At 48.5% G+C, this 20,335-nt stretch overlaps 3 protein-coding genes across 3 annotated transcripts; 2 read left to right on the forward strand and 1 right to left on the reverse strand.

The window, feature by feature from the left end:
• The first annotated feature begins 2,436 nt into the window (after nt 1–2,436).
• Nucleotides 2,437–6,224, forward strand: LOC120683901. The gene is made up of 11 exons (XM_039966003.1): nt 2,437–2,777; nt 2,867–3,095; nt 3,184–3,273; nt 3,371–3,540; nt 3,643–3,785; nt 3,879–4,059; nt 4,231–4,831; nt 4,922–5,034; nt 5,241–5,484; nt 5,570–5,844; nt 5,929–6,224. The coding sequence occupies exons 1-10, from the start codon at nt 2,611–2,613 to the stop codon at nt 5,816–5,818; spliced, it is 2,187 nt and encodes a 728-aa protein (XP_039821937.1). The 5' UTR covers nt 2,437–2,610; the 3' UTR covers nt 5,819–5,844; nt 5,929–6,224.
• A 1,722-nt stretch (nt 6,225–7,946) lies between these two features.
• Nucleotides 7,947–9,100, forward strand: LOC120684020 (NDR1/HIN1-like protein 6). Its single transcript, XM_039966105.1, has one exon. The coding sequence runs from the start codon at nt 8,098–8,100 to the stop codon at nt 8,836–8,838; it is 741 nt and encodes a 246-aa protein (XP_039822039.1). The 5' UTR covers nt 7,947–8,097; the 3' UTR covers nt 8,839–9,100.
• A 6,177-nt stretch (nt 9,101–15,277) lies between these two features.
• LOC120682696 (LRR receptor-like serine/threonine-protein kinase FLS2) lies at nt 15,278–17,089 on the reverse strand. The gene has a single exon (XM_039964695.1). The coding sequence runs from the start codon at nt 16,942–16,944 to the stop codon at nt 15,376–15,378; it is 1,569 nt and encodes a 522-aa protein (XP_039820629.1). The 5' UTR covers nt 16,945–17,089; the 3' UTR covers nt 15,278–15,375.
• Between the last annotated feature and the right edge of the window lie 3,246 nt (nt 17,090–20,335).

Genomic DNA, 20,335 nt, shown 5'->3' on the forward strand with positions numbered 1-20,335 from the left:
TTGCTTCCAAACTTTCTGTTCTCCAAAAGTTATTTTTAAAATATTTTGTCGCCCAAATTTGATCTTAAGTTTTTTCTTATAAAATTTTGTTCCCAAAATTTTTTTCTCCCACATTTATTTTTAAGTTTGATTTTCCCTTTTTTTCTCCGTATTTTTTTATGTGGAAAGTTTGTTTCAAAATTTTCTCAAACTTTTATTTTCCAATTTTCCCCCAAAAATTTTGTTGTGCTTTTCATTTCTAACTTTTTATAATTTTTTTCTAGAATTTTATATTTGCAATTCGATCAAATCTGTGCAAACAAGTTGAGATGCAAATTTTGTGTATATAAATGTTTGTATGTAAATTTTTTCTACTAACAAAATTTATCTCCGTGATTTTTATTCTTTGGAATGTTGATCATATGATTTTCTTCCAAAGTTTCTAAATATTTTTCTTTTCAAAATTTTTCTTCAATTTTTTATCACAAATTTTGTTTCCAAAATTTTTTACCATAACTATTGCTGCGTTCTATTGTTATGTTTCGCAGTTTTGTTTTTTTTAGATTTCTGTTCTCAATTTTTAAGTTCCACGTATAAATTTTGTTCTACTAACAAAGTTTATCTCCGTTATTTTTATTCTTTGGAATGTTTATCATATGTTTTTCTTCCGAAGTTTCTAAACAATTGTCTTTTCAAAATTTTTATACCCAAAGGTTTTGTCATCACCTTTTTTTGCTATCAAAAAGTTTACATTAAATATTTTTCTTATCATTAAGTTTTTTTTGCCCAATCAATTTTATCCAACAGTACAATATTTTTGTCAACATTTTTTTGTTATGTCTTTCTTCGTTCTTCACCAAGACCATATACTTTTGTATAATGGGTTTTTACTATATACTAATGATGACATGCTATACTGATTAGGGTCAGTCACGTAGTACTGCCATTCTCGTCCTAACTGGTTAGGGTCAGTCACGTAATACTGTCATTCTCGTCCTAACTGGTTAGGGTTAGTCATGTCATACTCGGCCCAACGAGTTAGGGTGCTCTGGATTTTTTAGGATTCGACTCAATGACCATATACTTTTTGTATAATGGGGTTTTATTTTATACTAAGGATGACATGTTATACTGATTAGGGTCAGTCACGTAGTACTGTCATTCTCGTCCTAACTGGTTAGGGTCAGTCACGTAATACTGACATTGCCGTCCTAACTGGTTAGGGTCAGTCACATCATACTGTCATACTCGGTCCAATGAGTTATGGTGCTCTGGATTTTTAAGGGTTCTACTCCATGACCATATACTTTTGTATAATGGGTTTTTTACTATATATTAATGATGACATGCTATACTGATTAGGGTCAGTCACGTAGTACTGCCATTCTCGTCCTAACTAGTTAGGGTCAGTCACGTAATATTGCCATTCTCGTCCTAACTGATTAGGGTCAGTCACGTCATACTGTCATACTCGGCCCAACGAGTTAGGGTGCTCTGGATTTTTAAGGGTTCTACTCCATGATCATATACTTTTTGTATAATGGGTTTTAATTATATACTAATAGTGACATGCTATACTGATTAAGGTCGGTCACATAGTACTGCCATTCTCGTCCTAACTGGTTAGGGTCAGTCACGTAATACTATCATTCTCGTCCTAACTGGTTAGGGTCAGTCACGTCATACTGTCATACTCGGCCCAACGAGTTAGGGTGCTCTGGATTTTTAAGGGTTCTACTCCATGACCATATATTTTTTGTATAATGGGTTTTAACTATATACTAATGATGACATGCTATACTGATTAGGGTCAATCACGTAGTACTGTCATTCTCGTCCTAACTGGTTAGGGTCAGTCATGTCATACTGTCATACTCGGCCCAACGAACCAAAAAGTTTTTTTTACGCTATTGCAGCAAACCAAAAAATATTTGACATTTTGCAAATTTCGCTATTTTGCAGCAAACTATAAAATGCTATTTCGGAATTTTAACACACAAAAAGTTTCTACGCAATAAGTTATAGCATTCCTCAAATAACAGTTAAATATAATAAATAAAACTTACTTTTATTTTCACTCCCCCACCTATTTGTTGCACCCATTTCCCCACGTCCCGAAACAATATAGATGGCTGAAAGAGAACTTACCACGTGTAATCGCTACACAAAATTTCCGTAAAGAGAATGGTCAAACGTCCAGAAGCTAGGTGCTGTCGGAAATCGACCGGACATATCCAATCCATGGTTTGGGTTGGGAACCAACGGACCAGTTAGCTGGTGGAGTGAAACAAAAAAAATACGGTGAGACGTGGGAAGTATATCGGGAACTGTAGAAAGAAAAAAAGAACCAAATTGGGACACGAAAACTTATTAGAAATGGAAAAGTTAAGCTGTCAGAATATCGACCGTAGGGAAAGGATCCCTACGATTGACCGTAAATTATCGTGGCCCGCGGAGCGGAGCCAACGATCGAGCTCGCGCCGGCCTAACCGTCCGTGGTCCGTCCACGGAAAAGGGGAAGAAACGCAACGCAACGCATCCCGTCGAATCCACGCCACGCCACGATCTCTTCTTGCCTTAACCGGGCAGTGAGGACGACGATGCCTTCCTCCTGCGCGGCCGCCACCACGGATGGGTCTCCTTGAGGGGCTCTTCGGCGGCGACCGGCACGGCCACAGCCACAGCAGGGGGCGGGCGAACAAGGCGAGTGGCATGGCGGCAGACGCGCCGACGCCGTCGAGCGGCGCCATCCCGCCCCTCTCGTCCGCCGCCGCCTCCGTCGTCCGCCGATGTGCGAGGTTCGTTCGCTCATGCAACACTCCGATCCGATGTTCATGTTGCTGGCACGGCGTGACTCGGTTTTTAATTTTGCGTTCGGCCATGGCAGGATCGCGGGCGTGCCGGTGGATCAGCTGCTCCGGCGGTTCGACGGGGAGGAGCAGGCCGGCCGGCCGCTGGCGTACGCCAGGAGTGTCGTGGAGTACTGCTCCTACATTGCCCTGCGCGTGGAGACCAGGCGCCAGGACCACCTCGGCGACAGGGAGTTCAACTCGCTCACCTACGACATGATGCTCGCCTGGGAGGCGCCCGACGAGGAGACCGACGCCATGTTTCAGGTCAGATCGGCTCTTCCTCGTTACTAGATTTAAAAAAAAACTGTGAATCACACCGGGTACTGACCAAGAATTGTTTATCACGATTCAGAAAACGGCTTTCAGTATTCTACATGACGACGAGGATGACGATGGCGGTGGATCCATTTTCTATTCAAGCCCAACGCAAATGGCCATTCAGGTCTTTCATTATTTGTTTGTTTCCCCTGCATATATGTTCCATCAGATGCATGCTCTGCGTTGCCTGATCTACATACTTTGGAACCACCATTGGCTAGGTCGATGGGAGGAGGACAGTTGGGCCCGAGGCATTTGCCAAGATTGCTCCTGCATGCCCTGCCATAGCACATCCCATCACCGTTCGTAACCTATTTGACGCCCTCACCAACTCAACCGGAGGACGGCTGCATTTCCTTATCTACCACAAGTACCTCAAAAAATTAGACCAGTAAGTACATGCATCGATCCTCATCATGTTCATATTGTTCAAGGCTGTTGCATTCTCTGAATTGAGAGCACTAATGCACTATTGTGTCATCTCTGATGCTAGGGTGCTCAGCTTTGCAAAAAGTATATCAGGGGGGCACAGAGCTCCTGACCTTGAGCTCTCAGACGGCGAAATAATCCTTGACATCTACGGTACTACAACGACCAAGCCAGTTCTTCAACATATCGGAACGTCCACATGGCCTGGTTAAGCACCCTCCTTATGGTAATTTTGATCAGTTCTAACGAGTTGTGCTGCTTCATGAGATCCTTAATGTGTATATGCTGCACACTGTGCAGGGAGGCTCACACTGACGAATCACGCACTCTACTTTGAGGCCATTGGTGTTGATTTCTCATATGGCGAGGCTGCTGTCTATGATCTGGCAAGGGACTTGAAACAGTCAGTAAAACGTGAGTCCACTGGGCCATGGGGTGCTCACCTCTTTGACAAAGCAGTCATGTACAAGTCTAACTCCACGTGAGTAACAACACAACAAAAAACTTAAATTTTTTATTTAGCTAAGATTAAATTTTACCACTTTTGCAAGCACATAAGAAAACTGCTATAATTTATAGGAAAAAACATAGCTATTTATCATGGTTGCTGTTTGCACATCCGACACTAACATATGTTTGTTGCTGATAGAAGTGAACCCGTCTTCTTTGAATTCCCACAATTCAAAGGTCACACACGTCGGGACTATTGGTTCGCAATCATCAAAGAGGTGTTGCACGCACATAAGTTCATCAGGAAGTATAGGCTTGCTAGTTTCCAAAAGTCAGAGGCTCTCTCAGTCGCGACATTAGGGATTCTAAGGTACCGCACATTAAAAGAGGGCTTCCACGTACTACCGGCACATTTTAAGACCACCCTTGCCTTCAACTTAGCAGAGAAACTACCTAAAGGAGACAAAATTTTGGAGGCAATGTACAGCCAGCTCAAGCAACATTGCCCAAGATTTGGAGGAAGTCAGAATCCTGGTCAGAGCAATTCTGATGAATTGACGCTTGTTGACCCCTTCCCTCTTTCTGCATATACTATGGTGACGATGGGTTTGTTGACCCTGAAAAAGGAGGACAATCCCGACGAGAGGGATTTCGCAGTGCGAGACGTGCAGATTGGAGGAACTAGCTCAATGCAGATGGCTCTAGAGCGATCAGTTGGGTATTCAGGCAGAGTGGAAGCAGCAAGGGCCACGCTTGATCAAGTCAAATTGGAAGACATAGACACTAATGTGGCTGTTCTAAAGGTATTGTTTTTCCTTCAAAAGTATAGTTTATCATCTAATTTAACTCATTTAAGGATTATTACCATAATGACATTGGTTGACTCCCTCCAGGAACTACTATATCCTCTTATAGAAATAGGCAAAAGGTTGCTTGCTTTGGCCGAGTGGGAAGAGCCCTTCAAATCTTATGTCTTCTTGTTATGCTTCCTCTACATGGTATACAGGTATTGTTTTATGATATGTAATCATACCATTCTGTGAGACTGTGACCGCATTCAAAGTTTTTTTTGAGAAGTCACCTGAATTTCATTAAACCACAAAAAGTCCCCATCTTATGTAATTTAAAAATTTTGGATTAGAAAAAAGATCCTTCTGCAGGTAGTTACAAAAGCTACCCATTTCTTAAGGAAATTATTGCTCTTTAATGCAGTGGTTGGATTTGGTTCGTGTTTCCTGGATTTTTGCTTGGCTCTACTATCTTCATGCTATGGAACAAACATTACGGGAACATGCAGTCGATAGGAGCATTTGAGATCATAACTCCTCCTCCAAGAAGAACTGTGGAACAACTCCTAGCTCTACAAGAGGCCATCTCGCAGGTGGAAGCTCATGTGCAGGCTGGGAACATTTTTCTCCTTAAGCTCCGGTCCCTCATGCTTGCGGCATTTCCTCAGGTTCCATCCCCTCAGCTTTGATTTTTAACGATACTTTTTTGCAACACTGTAACTCTAACCGGCGAAATTTGTTGCCTGAATTTAGAGCACCAACAAAGTTGCGGGTGCGCTGGTTGTTGCGGCTATGGCATTCATGTTCATGCCACTAAGAGCCATCGTTCTGCTCATTCTTCTAGAAGTATACACGAGACAGATGCCAGTGAGGAAGAAGAGCAGCGAGAAATTGGTGAGGAGGTTAAGGGAGTGGTGGCTCCGGATTCCAGCTGCACCTGTACAGCTTCTGAAGCCTCAGGACACCACCAGGAGATGGAGATCGAGGTTGAGATCAAGATAAGCAAATGTTGGGATCACGATAAGGAGGTAAAAAATGTTGGTTTGTTTTCTTACCCCTTGATCTATGTACATTCTTCCATGTGGTATAAATGTTGGTATATCATATGTCAGGATGAAAGATCAGATGGAAGAAGGCTGTTGATATATGATGGTCCTGATTTTTAACAAGTGGGAATAGATAAAGAACTAGTGTCTTATTCATTGTTGCAAACAGACTTTTCCTTTATTATTGTTGGAATAGCCACAACCAGTTGGGCAAAAAGAAGGGATAGATACAGGAATCAAATCTGGTGTCATGACACTGCAACTCATCACTAAAGTTAAGGTAATAATATTTCAATGGCCAATGATTGACCCTATTGCAACCCCCCCCCCAACCCCTACAATGCCAAATGATTGACTTTTAAGATGTGGATGGCACATACTTTATCTCCTAGTACTAGTTGACTAAAACTATATTAAGACATCATGCACTTATGATGCAAAGTATATTGGACGCTTTTTAGAACGAGGAGCAAAAACTGTTGGTGCCATGGAACAGGGGACGTGATACGCCACGGCAAAGAAGCAGCAACACACACCCACACACGGCCCCCTACTCGGCGCTCGTTTGCCGGGACGGGTACCAGCGAACATTGTTTATCTTCCTCCTCCCACTTCTTCTTCCAACGACCACCTCGCCGGAGCTCGCCCCCGCCGCCGGCGCCGCCCTGCCCATCTACGGCGGCTCACGTCGCCGCTGTCTCGACCTACCCCACCCTAACTCGTCGCCGGAGCTCGCCCCGCCGCCGGCGCTGCCCTACCCGTCTACGGCGGCTCATGGCACCGGATCCGCTGCCGCCGTCTCGACCTCCCCCGCCGGATCCTTGCCGCCGCCGCTCGCCCCCGCCACGACGCTGCCCAACCCCCGGCCGGCGACGCCCCCGCGCCCACCACCTCCGCTGGGCTGGCCTGCTGCCCTCGGCCTCCCTCTATAGCCCAGGAACTCTGGCGAACCCTAGCAACCCCAAAACCAGAAGGCCGCCGGCCTCTCACCGCCGCCCACGGCCGGCGGCGACCTCGCCGCCAACCGCCCCGCCCACCTCCCGCCCAGGCGTTTGCCGCTACCGGTAGCGGCGCGTGTGCGCTCTATAAGAAATCTGCACCCAGACACGGAGGAAGCTAAGACGTTGCCATTGACTGGTCAACTACCCGGTGCGGCACCTCAACACGCACGGAGTAAAAGAGTTTAGAAGAGGAAATCCGGCTCAGGTTATCGCTAACACAACGCGCGTGCCGTGCAAATATGAAATGGAGAAAGTTTGCCGGCAACCGTTGGTCGATCACGTCACGGATGAAGCCTTTTTCTCCTTTCCCGGTTGCAGTCTTCTAGCTCTCTGAATGTTCAACACAATAAAACAAGCACTGGTCAACCGTGGCATGGTTGCCTGCAGGGATTAGGCATCTTCCGCGCAAATTAATTATTCAGACCTTCTCCTCACTGACACGGCAGGGGTGAGCTCGGCATGACATGGCCGGGCTCGCTGTCGGCACACCGACCGTCCGTTCAGCCCAACGGCTGCAACGCGTGATGCTCTCTGAACCGTACGTGTTACATGGAATGCTCCTGGTGGATGCTGGTCTCGAGCCTCCACGGCAGCGACTCCATGCCCGGCGGCGAACTGTCGACGACCGCAGGCCACCACGGCGGACACACATTCAACACGACGGCCGGACCGTGATCTCACCTGCATCTACGTGCAAAACGCAGAGGCGTGGCCGCGTACCGTCCGTGGTGGAGACGATGTGCGTATCCAACTGCGGCACCACCACGGAGCTGAGGGTGCCTGACCACATCGGACAGCATCACATGAACGCAGATGCTCACTAGAACTAACGCGTGGCGTGCACCGGCACACGGGCTCGCTCGGTGAAAAATCTTATATAGGAGTATTCCGGAAAGGGACACGAGCATCACATGAGAACACAAAGGGCATGTGTTTTTCTTCTTCCAGGAAACCCAAGAAAAGGCGAAAGGTTGGAAGTCAACAACGCGCCGCCATGGGCCAAGGCGAGCCGAGTCAAGAGCAGCCCCAATCACCCACCGTCTAGAAAGTCCAAGCCAAGACAAGACGACGCGAGGCTAGCTTGGTGTACATATAAACACGACCGGGCACTGAGACAATAGCTTCTCCCCTCACCAAACCTCAAGTCTTGCCGGTTGCCGCCGCTGCAGTTTCGTACAGGCAGCTTACACACCGGCCGGCCGGAGGCGTGCAAATCAGGATCGGAGCTTGGAGGATGGGAGACTACCACAGGATCCACCCGGTGACGGTGGGCTCGCCGCCGCCGCCGTCCGCGCCGCCGGAGCATGCCAGGGGCAAGAAACCCAGCCACGACCAGCTGCAGCTGCCGGTCACGGCGCCGCTGCCCCCGCCGCCGCGTCGCAGCAGGCGGCGCCACAGCCGCCGCTGCCGGTGCGTGTGCTGGACCCTGCTCGCCGTCGTCATCCTCGCCGTCGCGCTCGCCGCCACGGCGGGCATCCTCTACCTCGTGTTCCGGCCCAAGATCCCCAGCTTCCGCGTGGACCGGCTCACCGTCACCCGGTTCGACGTCAACGCCACGACGATGACGGTGACCGACGCGTTCGACGTCGACGTGACCGCCACCAACCCCAACAAGCGCATCGGCATCTACTACGACGGGGGCGACGTCGCGGCCTTCTTCAACGGCACGCAGCTGTGCCGCGGCGACTTCCCCACGCTGTACCAGGGGCACCGGACCACCGTGCAGCCGCGCATCACGCTCACCGGAGAGACGCGGCTGGACAGCGCCGTCGCTGCGCAGCTGCTGCGGCAACGGCAAGACGGGTTTGTGCCATTGACGGTGCGCGCCCGTGTTCCGATCCGCATAAAGTTTGGGGCCATTAAGCTATGGAAGATGACAGGGAAGGCTGATTGCAACTTTGTGGTCGATAATCTCCAGGCAGGCACTCAGCTTCGAATCCGATCCAACAGTTGCAGTTTTAAGCTTAAGATCTAGGCATCTTTTGCTCATCATTATATTACTTCATTTTTTTTCCACGCGCCGTGTACAGTGCATTAGCTATCAATAAGAAAGATTATATATATCTCCGATACATTTATTTGAATCCATTCAGCCTCAGCTGGTGGTAGAGATGTACAATTCCTCTCCATTCTTTTCGGCTTGTGTAGTCCTCATTCATTTGAGTGTAATAATTATTATACCAGCCATGCATGAAATTATTTTTATATATGTTAATAAAGGATTTTGTTATCTATAAGTTGTTTTTATCTTCCTTAAATTGAGATATTTCTAGGTGCCAACCATGCAATAGGCCGATGACATTGCGCTTATTACATGAATCCAATCACAAGCCGCGTATTGATAATCCATCAAAGGTGACTACACGTTATAGAGATTACAAATGAGAGCCATACTTTTCTGAGATTCATCTAACAATAAACAAAATTAGGTTTACGATTTTGTTCCTTGGCTTTTTCCTCCCCACTAATCCTAATAATTCGAAATACAAATCTAAGATTTTGCGGGTGAGAGTCAACAAATTAATATAAAGCAGTGTATGAAAGTGACTGTTTGTTCCTACAAACAACATAGTTTAAGCATAGGCATTTTATTATGTAGAGTACTCCCTCTGTTCCGTTTTATAAGTCGTCCTGAGACCCGTAACTTTTGCCGATTTATAAGTCGTCCTGGGCGGAGCCAATTCATTTGGCTTTTATGTTTTCCTAAAATACCCTCCCAGGCAATCTCCGCTCTCAGATCGCCGCCGCCGCCGCTCTCTGCCGGCAGGGGCTGCGCAGGTGCGGCGTCCCTCGGCCCGCCTGCCCGCACAGCACCCCTCTAGGTTTCCCTCTCCTCTCGCAGCTACGCAGTGCCCGACGGCAGTGGGGGCGGAGGCATGGTGAGGAGAAGCACATGGCTGGCGGCAAGCAAAGATGCTTTCTTCCTCCTCTCAAACTATTCTTGGAAGGGCGCGGCGGAGGCCGTGGACGCGGGCGCGACGAAGAGGAGGACGGCGCGGCGGAAGAGCGTTTGCGATGGCCGGGAGCGTCCGCGGCGGGATGAGGCGCGGCGCGAGGAGGAAGACCGCCGGGATGGAGAGCAGCAGCAGTGACAACACTTACGGTGAGGCGATGAACGGCAGCGGCATCCCTAAGCTCTACAAGGTGCTCCATCGCATCTCGATATGTTCTTGGCAAGAAAAGAACTTATCTTTCTTTCTATAAATCCAGAATCGTTGGTCTTTTGGTGTCCTCTGGCTAGCGTTGATCCGTTTCTTGGTGCATGTGTGTGTTTGCAGCTTTGATATGTTCTCGAACAAAAAATGGTATGGCATCAATACCTCGTCAGTGTCCAGCATGCACAACACTGGCATGATGCTGGTTTCCAGGACCCAATGCAGGTATGCATGTCCCTCTTCTCCTGCAGTCCTTCCCTATCTGCTGCTTTAGGACTCACTGGAACTCAGCAACTGCTCTATATGTGATTACTCTCATCACTGTCAGCACAAAGGTTCTAGTACAGGATATGTGGTTTTGTTCATTAGACATACTGTTGTTTTCCAGTGGTTACTCTCATCACTGTCAGCACAAAAGTTCTAGTAGAGGCAATTGGCTCACACACACATATTCCAGTGGCATACACACAAGTAGTGAGTTGCGGATACAGCATGAACAAAGCAGCAAATTTCCAATGGCACACAAGTTTTCATGAGAATATGGCATCCTGTTCTTTATGAATGCATTTTTATTTTATACTGAATGAATGCTTATATTTTCAGCATGCCTTAAAGCATGTCCAACCCAATAACTCAGTGTCTTTTCCTACCTGAATAGGATAAATGTTGGTAATTGAAACAAGTATAAAATAATAACATTACAACATATCTGACTTGTATAGCATGACTTGTTTACAATACCAAACTTAACCATATTGGGCTAGATAGGCTAATGCGCTATTGTAGATATCTCTATCACATGACAGCCGATGAGGTAGTCTCCCTTCTCTTTCTAGCCTACTCTTATTCATATGTGGGTTTCTATACCTATTTCCTCCTCCTATTTTCATTACTTCTCTCATACACATCTGGAGACTCAAGAATACTCTATTCAGTTTTTCCTTGTCATATGCTTCAAACTCCTCCACATCATGTATTAACTCTTCAATAGTTGTAGGGCTTCTGCAATCAATTAAGGACTGGATGGATATGAAAAACCCATGGTCTAGAACATTCATGTCTGGGGAGTTAGGCGACTATTGCATCAGCCGGATGTCTAGCCCTGTAGCCGCTACAGCTTGAAGAAAGACTACGTCATTTGGACTAACATGAGTTCTAGTGTTGTCTTGTTGGATGAAAATGGTCTCATGAGCAGCATCTTGCGGCCACATAGACTTGATAGCGGGAATGACCTTTTCCATCAGAAATTGCCTCATCACCTCCCTGTTGACTATGACAGATTTTGTTTCTAGGGTCCCTCTTTCTCTCTTCTTGCTCCTTCTAGCTGCAGGCACCTCTTTTACAAATGCCCACACACCAATCTTACCAGAAAATATCACAATCCCTTGCGCATTACGTCTGGGCCTCCCTACAACTGTTAGAAGCATGACTTTGCCTATGTTGTTCTTGTTCTGAATAGTCCGTTCAGGGTCATCTTCTTCTGGTAGCAAGTAGTACTTCCTTGCCTTTTTGGTCATGTAATACCATTTCTCATCCATGTGAAGTATATTTTGCATGTGTAGCGAAAATGGCCTCTCATGCCATATTTCAATATAATGTTTTGGCGATTGATGACACACGCAACACTTGAACTAATGTGTTTGCTTAGATGATATATTCAGGCTTTTAGGTTCAAGTGATGACAAAGAGAAGAGAGGCGAAGCTAGGCCCGAAGGGCCGCCCCTACGGGGGTTCCGCTACCCGGTTAGCGGACGGGGGTCGAGGGGGAGCCGCCCCTCGCGGGTCTCAGGGCAGCGCCCTGAAACCTAAAAGAAATCAAGTCACCGGTTGAACCGACGCCAAGCAAATTACACACGTCGGTGCATTGACTTGAGCACGTCTGGGAGTTTTAGTATCACCGGTTAAACCGACGTAAGGCAAAATGTACTCATCGGTGCAATGACAGAGATGGCCTGCGGGCTAGGGTTTGGCACCGGATGAACCGACGATAGGAAGTTTGAATACGTCGGTGCAATGGCAGAAGCAGACCAAGAAAAATGCATACATCGGATGAACCGATGATGCACCGGTTAATGGCGTCGGTGCAGTTGTCCAGAGAGTTTGTTTTTCAAGGATCAGAGGACAGTTGCACTCACCGGTTAAACCGACGCTAATATTACATACACCGGTCGATTGCGTCGGTTGATTGCCCGTACACGTAACGGCTAGTTTTCAGTGGGCAGTTTAGTATCACCGGTTAAACCGACGATGGCAATTTGGGGAGCATCGGATTAACCGGTGTTAAGCACATTTCTGGCAGCTTTTCTCCAACGGCTATATTTGCTTGTGCTGCCTATATATACCCCCAAGGCCGGGTCATTTGAGTGTGCTGGAGTTCAAGGAAGTATACAAGAGCTAAAGATCATCTCCAACCACCATAGAGCTTCATTGTACATCATATAGGCTTAAGCACACTTGTGAGAGTGCTTAGTGCTTGTTTAGGCTTAGTTCTTGAGAGAACTAGCTTGAGAGAAAGTCTTGCTGCGGCAAGCAACTTGTGTACTCGTCGTGTGACCCTCCGACTTGGTGTGGAGTGGCAACGACACTTTGTGCGGGGAAGGAGGCCCCTACTTGGTGTTAAAGCTCCAAGATAGTGAAGACGGTGCCGTGGTGACGCTTCGAGATAGACGGTGGCGGTGACCTCGTCTTTGTGACTTGGCGTCACTTAGCCTTTGCTTGTCGGGAGCCTTGGAGGCGTGGCAAGACGGTGATCAAGCGAAGAGACTCGACATCACACTTGTTCTTTGTGAGCAAGTGGCCGTGGACGTAGGGAGGGACTTTGGTGTCCTAACCGAACCACGTTAAATCGTGTGTCTTGGTGTCTTCACGGGAGTTTGCATATCCTCTCCCTTACCGTTTTACTTACCGCATTACGTTTCCGCATTTACTCTTTCTTGCTTACCTTTACTTTCCTAGTTAGTTTGATTAGGATTGGCTATAGGTTGCAAGTCTTTTGGGGTAAGTAGAGGGTAGCATAGATAAACCTTAGTCATAACTAGCATGTGTAGGACGTGTTAGGTTTATCTTATGCAATTAGATTGAGCCCTAGGATAGAAAAGCGATTAGCGACCCTATTCACCCCCTCCCCCTCTAGGGTCGGACACCCCGGTGATCCTTACAGCATGTCAATGAATCTAGGTTCTGCATCCCCAAGACTTGTTTGATCTAACATTGAAATGCAAAATTGGAGCCTTTCTTTCTTGTTGCTCTCTTTCAAATGTGGCTTCAATGTACTAGAGTGGCGCCTTAACAAACCTAATTTGAATTTTCTGTGCAATGTCGAAATACTGACATCTAGTGACTTAGCCAGTGATCTTAAGGTGGATCTTCTATTTAATGGAATTGCGGTGATCCGGGAGACATCAATTTCGGCTGGCTTGCGACCACATCGGCCAGTTTTCTTGCTGGACACATCAACTTCCAGCCCAAGTGCAATCTGCTCTCTTGCAGTCTTCCAAATCTTTTGAATAACTCGAATGTGTGTATGAAAGAATGCAACAACTTCCTTAGTTGCAGTCTTTGGTAATTTCCCCCTTTTACTCTTTGCATGCAATGATGTGTAAGCAGCATATCTCTGGGCATCTGTTAGCCAGTTCCTTAACCTTTGTGGTTGTTCTACACCTTAAAGGAAAACAATGAGGAGTAATACAGTTATAAACCAGCAAGTTTCTGTATGCACATCAAACTAAAAATATAACAAATGTATATGTTGCATTTATGAGTAACAATAAGGTAATTCAAAATTTTCATGAATCTTATAAGTTCATGTTGTACCTGCAGTCTCAGTGTGGCCATTGGCTTCTTCATCCTGAGCCATAGCATCGATTTCCTCGTCAGCTACAACCACGCCTCCAGGTAAGATTACACCATCTGATTCAGCTGGAGGAGTAGAGTTGATGTCCAGGAGTAGAGTAGCTACCACATGAACACCTAAAAAGACAATAATGAGACAAGATAATAAGATTGAGTCAAATCAACAAGAATTTGTTCTAGTCGATTCCACGATGATTAAATCTGTATGAACTGTTAGTGACGGTATGTCCAATTTTCAATGTGCATGTTGTACCTGTAGCTTCAGCGCGAGCATTGGTTCCTTCATCTTGAGCAGGAGCAATGCCTTGTTGATCTTGAACCATAGCATCAGTTTCCTCTTCAGCTGCAACCACACCTTCTCTATGCATGATTTCACCTACTGCACCTACAAGGATAATATTGGGATAAGACAATTAGATTGAATCGAATTAACAAGTTTTGTTAACCTTGGTTAAAATGACACTTAATTTGTTTGTTTGGTTTTGAAGTGTGAAGTACATGCAGCTTCAGCAGGAGGATCAGCGTCCTCATCGGCTGCAGCCTCACCTACAGGTATCATGATTTCACCATCCAATTCGTCTGGAACAGCATAATTGAGGTCCAGCAAACTTGGTGCCATGTATGCCTATGTACTTTTTCCACTTGTTTCTGCAGATACGTTGAAAATGAGGGTAAAATCTGGCCGCGAGTACTGCTTGCTGGGGATCAAAGTGGTGGAACTGCTTGCTTACCGAAGATCACACGTCCAGGAGCTGCTTGCTTCCCAGAGATCCAGAGATCTCAAGACCAGGAGCCTTCTTGCTTCCCAGAGATCGCAGGTCCAGGAGCTTACTTGCTTGCTGGAAGTAGCACGCGCTGGAGCGCTTGCCGGAGGTGCTGGTCGAGGGGCCCGGCCGGCCGGAAGGAGCGATCGGAAGGAGAGTGTGTGGATCACAGCGGGTGGGAGCCGACGGGCGACGGGTTCAAAATTCAAACTTCGAATGACTTGGCGTGTGTGGGAGGACTATTGGGTGTAGCATGTGCGTGTGCAGCTGGGTGGGAGGGTGGACCATGTGCGGGTACAGCTGTGTGTAACTGAGGGGTATGATGGACTTTTTTCCAGTTTTACTAATTCGCCTGAAAATGGCCAGAACGACTTATAAAATGGAACAGAGGGAGTAGTTACAAAGTTCACATCAATTAAATATTTTAAATTTATACGTAAGGAGCTTATTAATTACAAAATAAGATAAAACCTTTATTTCCAAGAACGTCATAATTCTATTTTTGAATGCGATGTGTGATTTTTTTCTAGAAAACATTTATAGTTTTCACTCACCAATATGAAAGGCTTTTATTTGCACTTCATTTTTACAATACAGAAACAAATTTGCATAGTAGACACACATAAAGGTACTCTAAACTGAATTAACAGTCCAACATTGTTATCTCGTCCATACCCTTTCTAGAAACAGCAGATAACATTTCTTTTAACTTTTCACCCAACACCTTGACATCCCTTTTTCTCATAGCTTCCTGCATGGTGGCAACGGCTTACCGCAGAGGCAAAGGTTGTGCGCATACGCGGCCGCTCGGAACAAATTGAACGGCTTGGCCTGCGGTATCCGCCCACACAATTTGTTGCGTCTAAAGCTCGCGTGCCTCACACTTGCGAGTCTTGTGAAGTTGTCCGGTATCCTCCCGACGAGCGCATTGCTGGACAAGTCCAGCCATCGCAAGCGCACCATCTCCGCCATGGATGCAGGGATGATGCCCCGGACTCGGTTCCTGGAAATGTCTAGCCTCTCCAGGTTGCTCAGTTTCGAGATCGAGCTCGGTATCTGGCCGCCAATGGCGTTGCTTGAGATGTCAAGCCACGTCAGCCCTGCGCCGCGGGTGAATTCAGGCAGGGCGCCGGTGATTCTGTTCCCGGACAGGTCCAAGTGCTCTAGTTTTTGGGGGAGAACAATCGGTGAAGGCTTGTTGGCATGGTTATTGGCATCATGATTTGCTGCTGATAAGCTTCTGAAGAATTGATCGACGTCGCCAGTGAGATGGTTGTGGGAGAGGTCCATGGATACCAGAGAAGGCAAAGCGTTGCTGATGCCGGTGGGAAGTGGACCGGTGAACCCGTTCCTTGACAGGTTCATGTACCACAGTTTCTGAAGGCCAAGAAATGATGCTGGAATGGAGCCTACAAACATGTTGCCGTCCATGGCCAAAGAATTCAGAGACTGGAGGCTGCCCATCTGCGGTGGAATCTGGCCACCAAGCTTGTTATGGCTCAGTGACAAATCTGTCAGGCTGTGCAAGGTGCAGAGTGAAGCCGGTATCTCGCCGGAGAAGCTGTTGTTGCTGAGGTCCAGCAAGGCCAGGTTCTTGAACTGACCAATAAACCCGGGCACTGCGCCAGAAAAGAGGTTGCTGCTCAGATCAAGGTACGCCAACCTCGAAAGACTCTTGTAGCTCGGAGGCACGGCGCCGGAGAGGCGGTTCCGAGAGAAGTTGATCTGCTCCAGGCCGGAGACTGCCCCGAGCTCCGGCGGCAGCTGCCCGTCCAGCCGGTTGCCGGCGAGCGACAGGTACTGGAGGGAGCCCAGCTTGCCGAGGCTCCCCGGGATGGCCCCGGCGAGCATGTTTCCCTCGAGGTAGAGCTCCCTGAGGCGCGTCAGCCGCGACAGGGCCGCCGGGATGGCGCCCCCGATCCTGTCCATGTCGCGGATCACCAGGGCCTGCAGGAACTCGATGCCGCCTAGGGACGGGGACAGGGCGCCCTCCATATAGTGGCGGCCCTTGGGCGGCGGCGCCTCCAGCTGCAGCGCCACGACCCTCCCCGTGGCGGCGTCGCAGGTGACGCCCTCCCACGCGCCGCAGCAGTCGCCGCCGGCCCACGTGGCGAGGATGCCCGTGGTGTCCGCGGCGATGCCGGCCTTGAAGCCGAGCAGCGCGGCCCGGTCCGCGGGCGAGCACGGCGGGGGCTGCCTCTCGTCGTCGCCACGCGCCGCGTCGCCGTTTGCTGCATGGCCCACGGAGCTCGACGGCAGGGCGACAAGGAGGATGGCAAGAACACGCAGGAGCCTTGCGGAAAGCTGCATTGCTCAGGTAATCTTCTCTTATGATCTGACGCGTCTGTGTACTCTGCTACAGTGCTACTGCACACTGTAGGAACGATGCGTGAGCAAGAGCATGGATCAGTGAGAACGAGAAGCGGCAACGTAGGGAACACGAGTGTATGATGGTGGCGTGGCCGTGGGAGATGCGAGTGCGAGTGCGATCTGTGACGCGCGAGGATTTATAGCGCGCGACGTCGTGCGCGTGCATTCACTGTGCTCATGCGTTGGGGCTAGGCGAAGTTACTGCGGCCCGGCACATCAACTTTTGGAGCGTTTGGGTGGGGCTTCCGAATTCACCGACCTCGCCGGCGCCGGCCGGGGCCAACGGCATGACCTGCCGGCCGGACTCGATGGGGGTTGGCCTTGGCTGTTGCATTTCCGGCGGTTACGCGCCGACATGGGCGTGACGGGCGTGAGGAGCGAAAGGCTCTTGATGATGGCTGATGCAAAGAGGAGGGAGCACTCGATGCGCAGGCCGTTAGCTGCCGGGTTCAGTTGACTAGAGCTAGCTCCAGCTCCAGCTGCTGCAGGTACTGGGTTGCACGCTCGCGTCGTCGGCGATCAATTGCCTGCGGTTTCGTAGGCTTTATTTACAGGCGTCAGCTCCGGGTCACGGGAGTTCGTTGCGGAGCATACGCGCTTCAGTTATCACGCCTCGTTACAAAACTTGGCCGGGTTGCCGTTTCATGTCGTCACTTGCTGGTTAAGGATTGTTCGTCGCTACCAGTGTGTCTTAGCAACGTTCATCTTTACACTTTGCTCACCCATGTGAGTTGGAAAGATTTTGCGAATTGTGCCTTTCCTTCGAATTTATCAAATCTCATGAAATTAACAGCAGAGCGAGCCGTAGGATGCTTTGTTTTTTTTCTTTTGTGATGAATTAGAGTTTAGCATTCTACTCAACTTTGGTTGCATTCGGATCTTCAGCCACATGTCACTCACCCAAGCTGTCTACGGCAATTTTTTTATGGAATTTCTGCAGCATTACCAATCATATTTGTTTGCCTTTTGTATCACTTTAGTCGGGAGGCCTTGGGCCCTGGCTTTCTCCACTGTGTTTCTGCCACAACATGCCGACAGAGAGCCCCTGGAGTTGCATACTGCCCCGTGCTGGTGCTGCCGAAGAGTTGAATCAATCAATTCCCGACTAAAGTGCACTGGCAGCCGCCACCCATGATCTGGGCCGCACAAGTCCAATCTGGATGGCTGTTAAGGATCCATGGGTGGACGGTATTTGAGATACCGTCCGCCCCTGGTCGTGGCAAGGACGTCGCCTCTGCTGCACACCGTGGCTCGCCGGAACCACCCCGCGCCGCCGGCATGGGTCCACTCCCTCTCCTTCTTCCTGGAGCCTTTCGAACGACGGCCGCAAAACGGTCATCGCCGCCACCTCCTTTTGAAAGTTGATATCGTGAGCCTACGGGCCGGGCTACCACTTACGTCGGCCTTCTCCGAGCCGGTCACTGGCGCTGGGCACTCCCAAAAGATTCGCGCCGGCTACTACCGGTCGGGCCTGTTCCAGCGGAAGAACCTGCTCGCCGGCTCGGCCGCACGAATCCGATCCAACGGTCTACAACCCGGTCGGTATTTGGCCATCCCCATCCCTGGAACGCCGCTTTGGCTGCATGCCGTGCCGGCGTGGCTCGCCGGAGAGCCGCCGCGCGCACCTCGAGTTGCTTGTCGAATGATCTTGCCCAAACCCAGCACGTATCTCCGCCGCCGATCGCGCGCTGCAAATGCATGTCGCAGCCATCTTCGGTCAGACAAGGTGCCAGCACCGCCGCGCTGGCTCGGGGTTGGCGAGTTCCATGGGTGATCGATGATGAGCGCCGCCGCGCATTTGGGTAGCGTCGATTCTTCCTCTTGTTGGATCGATGATCAGAAGACAACTGGACTCTGCTCGCCGCCGCCCATCCATTCCGTGCCGCGCTGGTGGCGACGACGAGGTTCAAGCGAGGGCTGTCCCTGTCCTCCGGCCTCCGCCACCAGATCTGAGCCGCAAGAGTCCGATCCAAGGGCCAAGAGGGTACCAGTACCAGGGGCGGACACGATCGGTATTTCCACTCGCGATCAGGTTGGTCTAGAGTTTTGTTGGATCTTTCAGGGTTTTGTTTTTAGTTTGTCGTCAATTTGGTGACGGCCTGCTAGCTCCAATAATTCCAAAGGTACGGTGGCGTCTGTGATGTGTGCCTCCCACCAGGAACATGCATGGACACGCATTAGCTAGCCAGCACGCCAGGCCAGTCCCTTCGATCCTCTTTCACTAGCGCTGCAATGCCGTTGGCGTTGGTGACATCTCCACTACATCGACGCCAGGATTGGATCCCGGCCTCTATTATTTCAGCACTCGCCTGCTGCGTGCCTAAGCATCCCATGCAAACATGCCTTCTCCTTTTCATTTGTTTAAGCAATCCTTTCATCTCCTCCCAACCACATTTTGTCGCATTTTGTCGTAAAGTTGAGTGCCTCTAATTGGGCAGGTTCAAAATGTTGTTATCGCCCTAATCAATCTCTGCTGGTACTGTGTCTAGAAAGTGAGTCATACATGATACATAAATACATAATCAATAAGTTAGTCAAGTAGGTTCTTACAGTACAAAATTAAAAGAGATTGTCAGGTTTCTGTAGTTTCATACAGACCCATGCATCCCTGCCTTTTTCTTGAGAAAGAGGGATATGTAGAAACTACAGCAACCAACCATCCCTGCCTTTCAGTTGAAAACATGGTGACCTTACCGCCGTCTATATGTACAATAAGTGGACTGTCATTTTCTGCCGTACAAGTTAGCAATACGAGTTGCTACTTTCTAGTGTAGTATGTATATGTAGGCTTTTGGTGGCCGGGCATGCATGCAGCTGATTGCAAATACTGCTAAAGAATTGCAGCACTAGTGACAAGAGAGCAAATCATACGCTAGCTAATCTTTCAGGAATGAACTGCCAACCTAGCGTTCAACACTTCAACTAACTCGAGCTACTATTTTTTGTTCTTCAGTGGCCGGTGAGCACGCCATTTTGAATTGGACACAAAGGGGGATGGAAATGATTTTAAAGGACGAAAGGACAGCCGACTCAGATGTCATGTTTCACCCAATGACATGTGTTTGCACTGCGTGATCTCTCTCCCCTGCAAGTTGATGCAGCATTAGCATGTCCATTATTATAACCAAAAGAAGTCTGGCTTTCTAACTCATCCCAATGAGTGGAAAATAATAATTACTTTGTGAAAGTTTACAATGATTGTAACTTTTTTCATGCAATCAAGATGGTTATGCATTACATGCAACCATTTTGTTTCTAGATGGTGGATATATAGGCTATATATGTTTATTTTGATAGGACTTGAAAAGTTTTGCATACTCTACATGTTCTG

Source organism: Panicum virgatum, chromosome 7N, assembly GCF_016808335.1.
Source record: "Panicum virgatum strain AP13 chromosome 7N, P.virgatum_v5, whole genome shotgun sequence".
NCBI classification, from domain to species: domain Eukaryota; kingdom Viridiplantae; phylum Streptophyta; class Magnoliopsida; order Poales; family Poaceae; genus Panicum; species Panicum virgatum.

Excerpts from the sequence above, each read along its gene's own strand:
- LOC120683901 (XM_039966003.1), top strand. The coding sequence starts at position 2,611 with ATGGGTCTCCTTGAGGGGCTCTTCGGCGGCGACCGGCACGGCCACAGC. Across the intron at positions 3,274-3,370 it reads CAACGCAAATGGCCATTCAG|GTCGATGGGAGGAGGACAGT; the intron begins GTCTTTCATTAT and ends ACCATTGGCTAG. Across the intron at positions 4,832-4,921 it reads CTAATGTGGCTGTTCTAAAG|GAACTACTATATCCTCTTAT; the intron begins GTATTGTTTTTC and ends GACTCCCTCCAG.
- LOC120684020 (XM_039966105.1), top strand. The coding sequence starts at position 8,098 with ATGGGAGACTACCACAGGATCCACCCGGTGACGGTGGGCTCGCCGCCG.
- LOC120682696 (XM_039964695.1), bottom strand. The coding sequence starts at position 16,944 with ATGCAGCTTTCCGCAAGGCTCCTGCGTGTTCTTGCCATCCTCCTTGTC.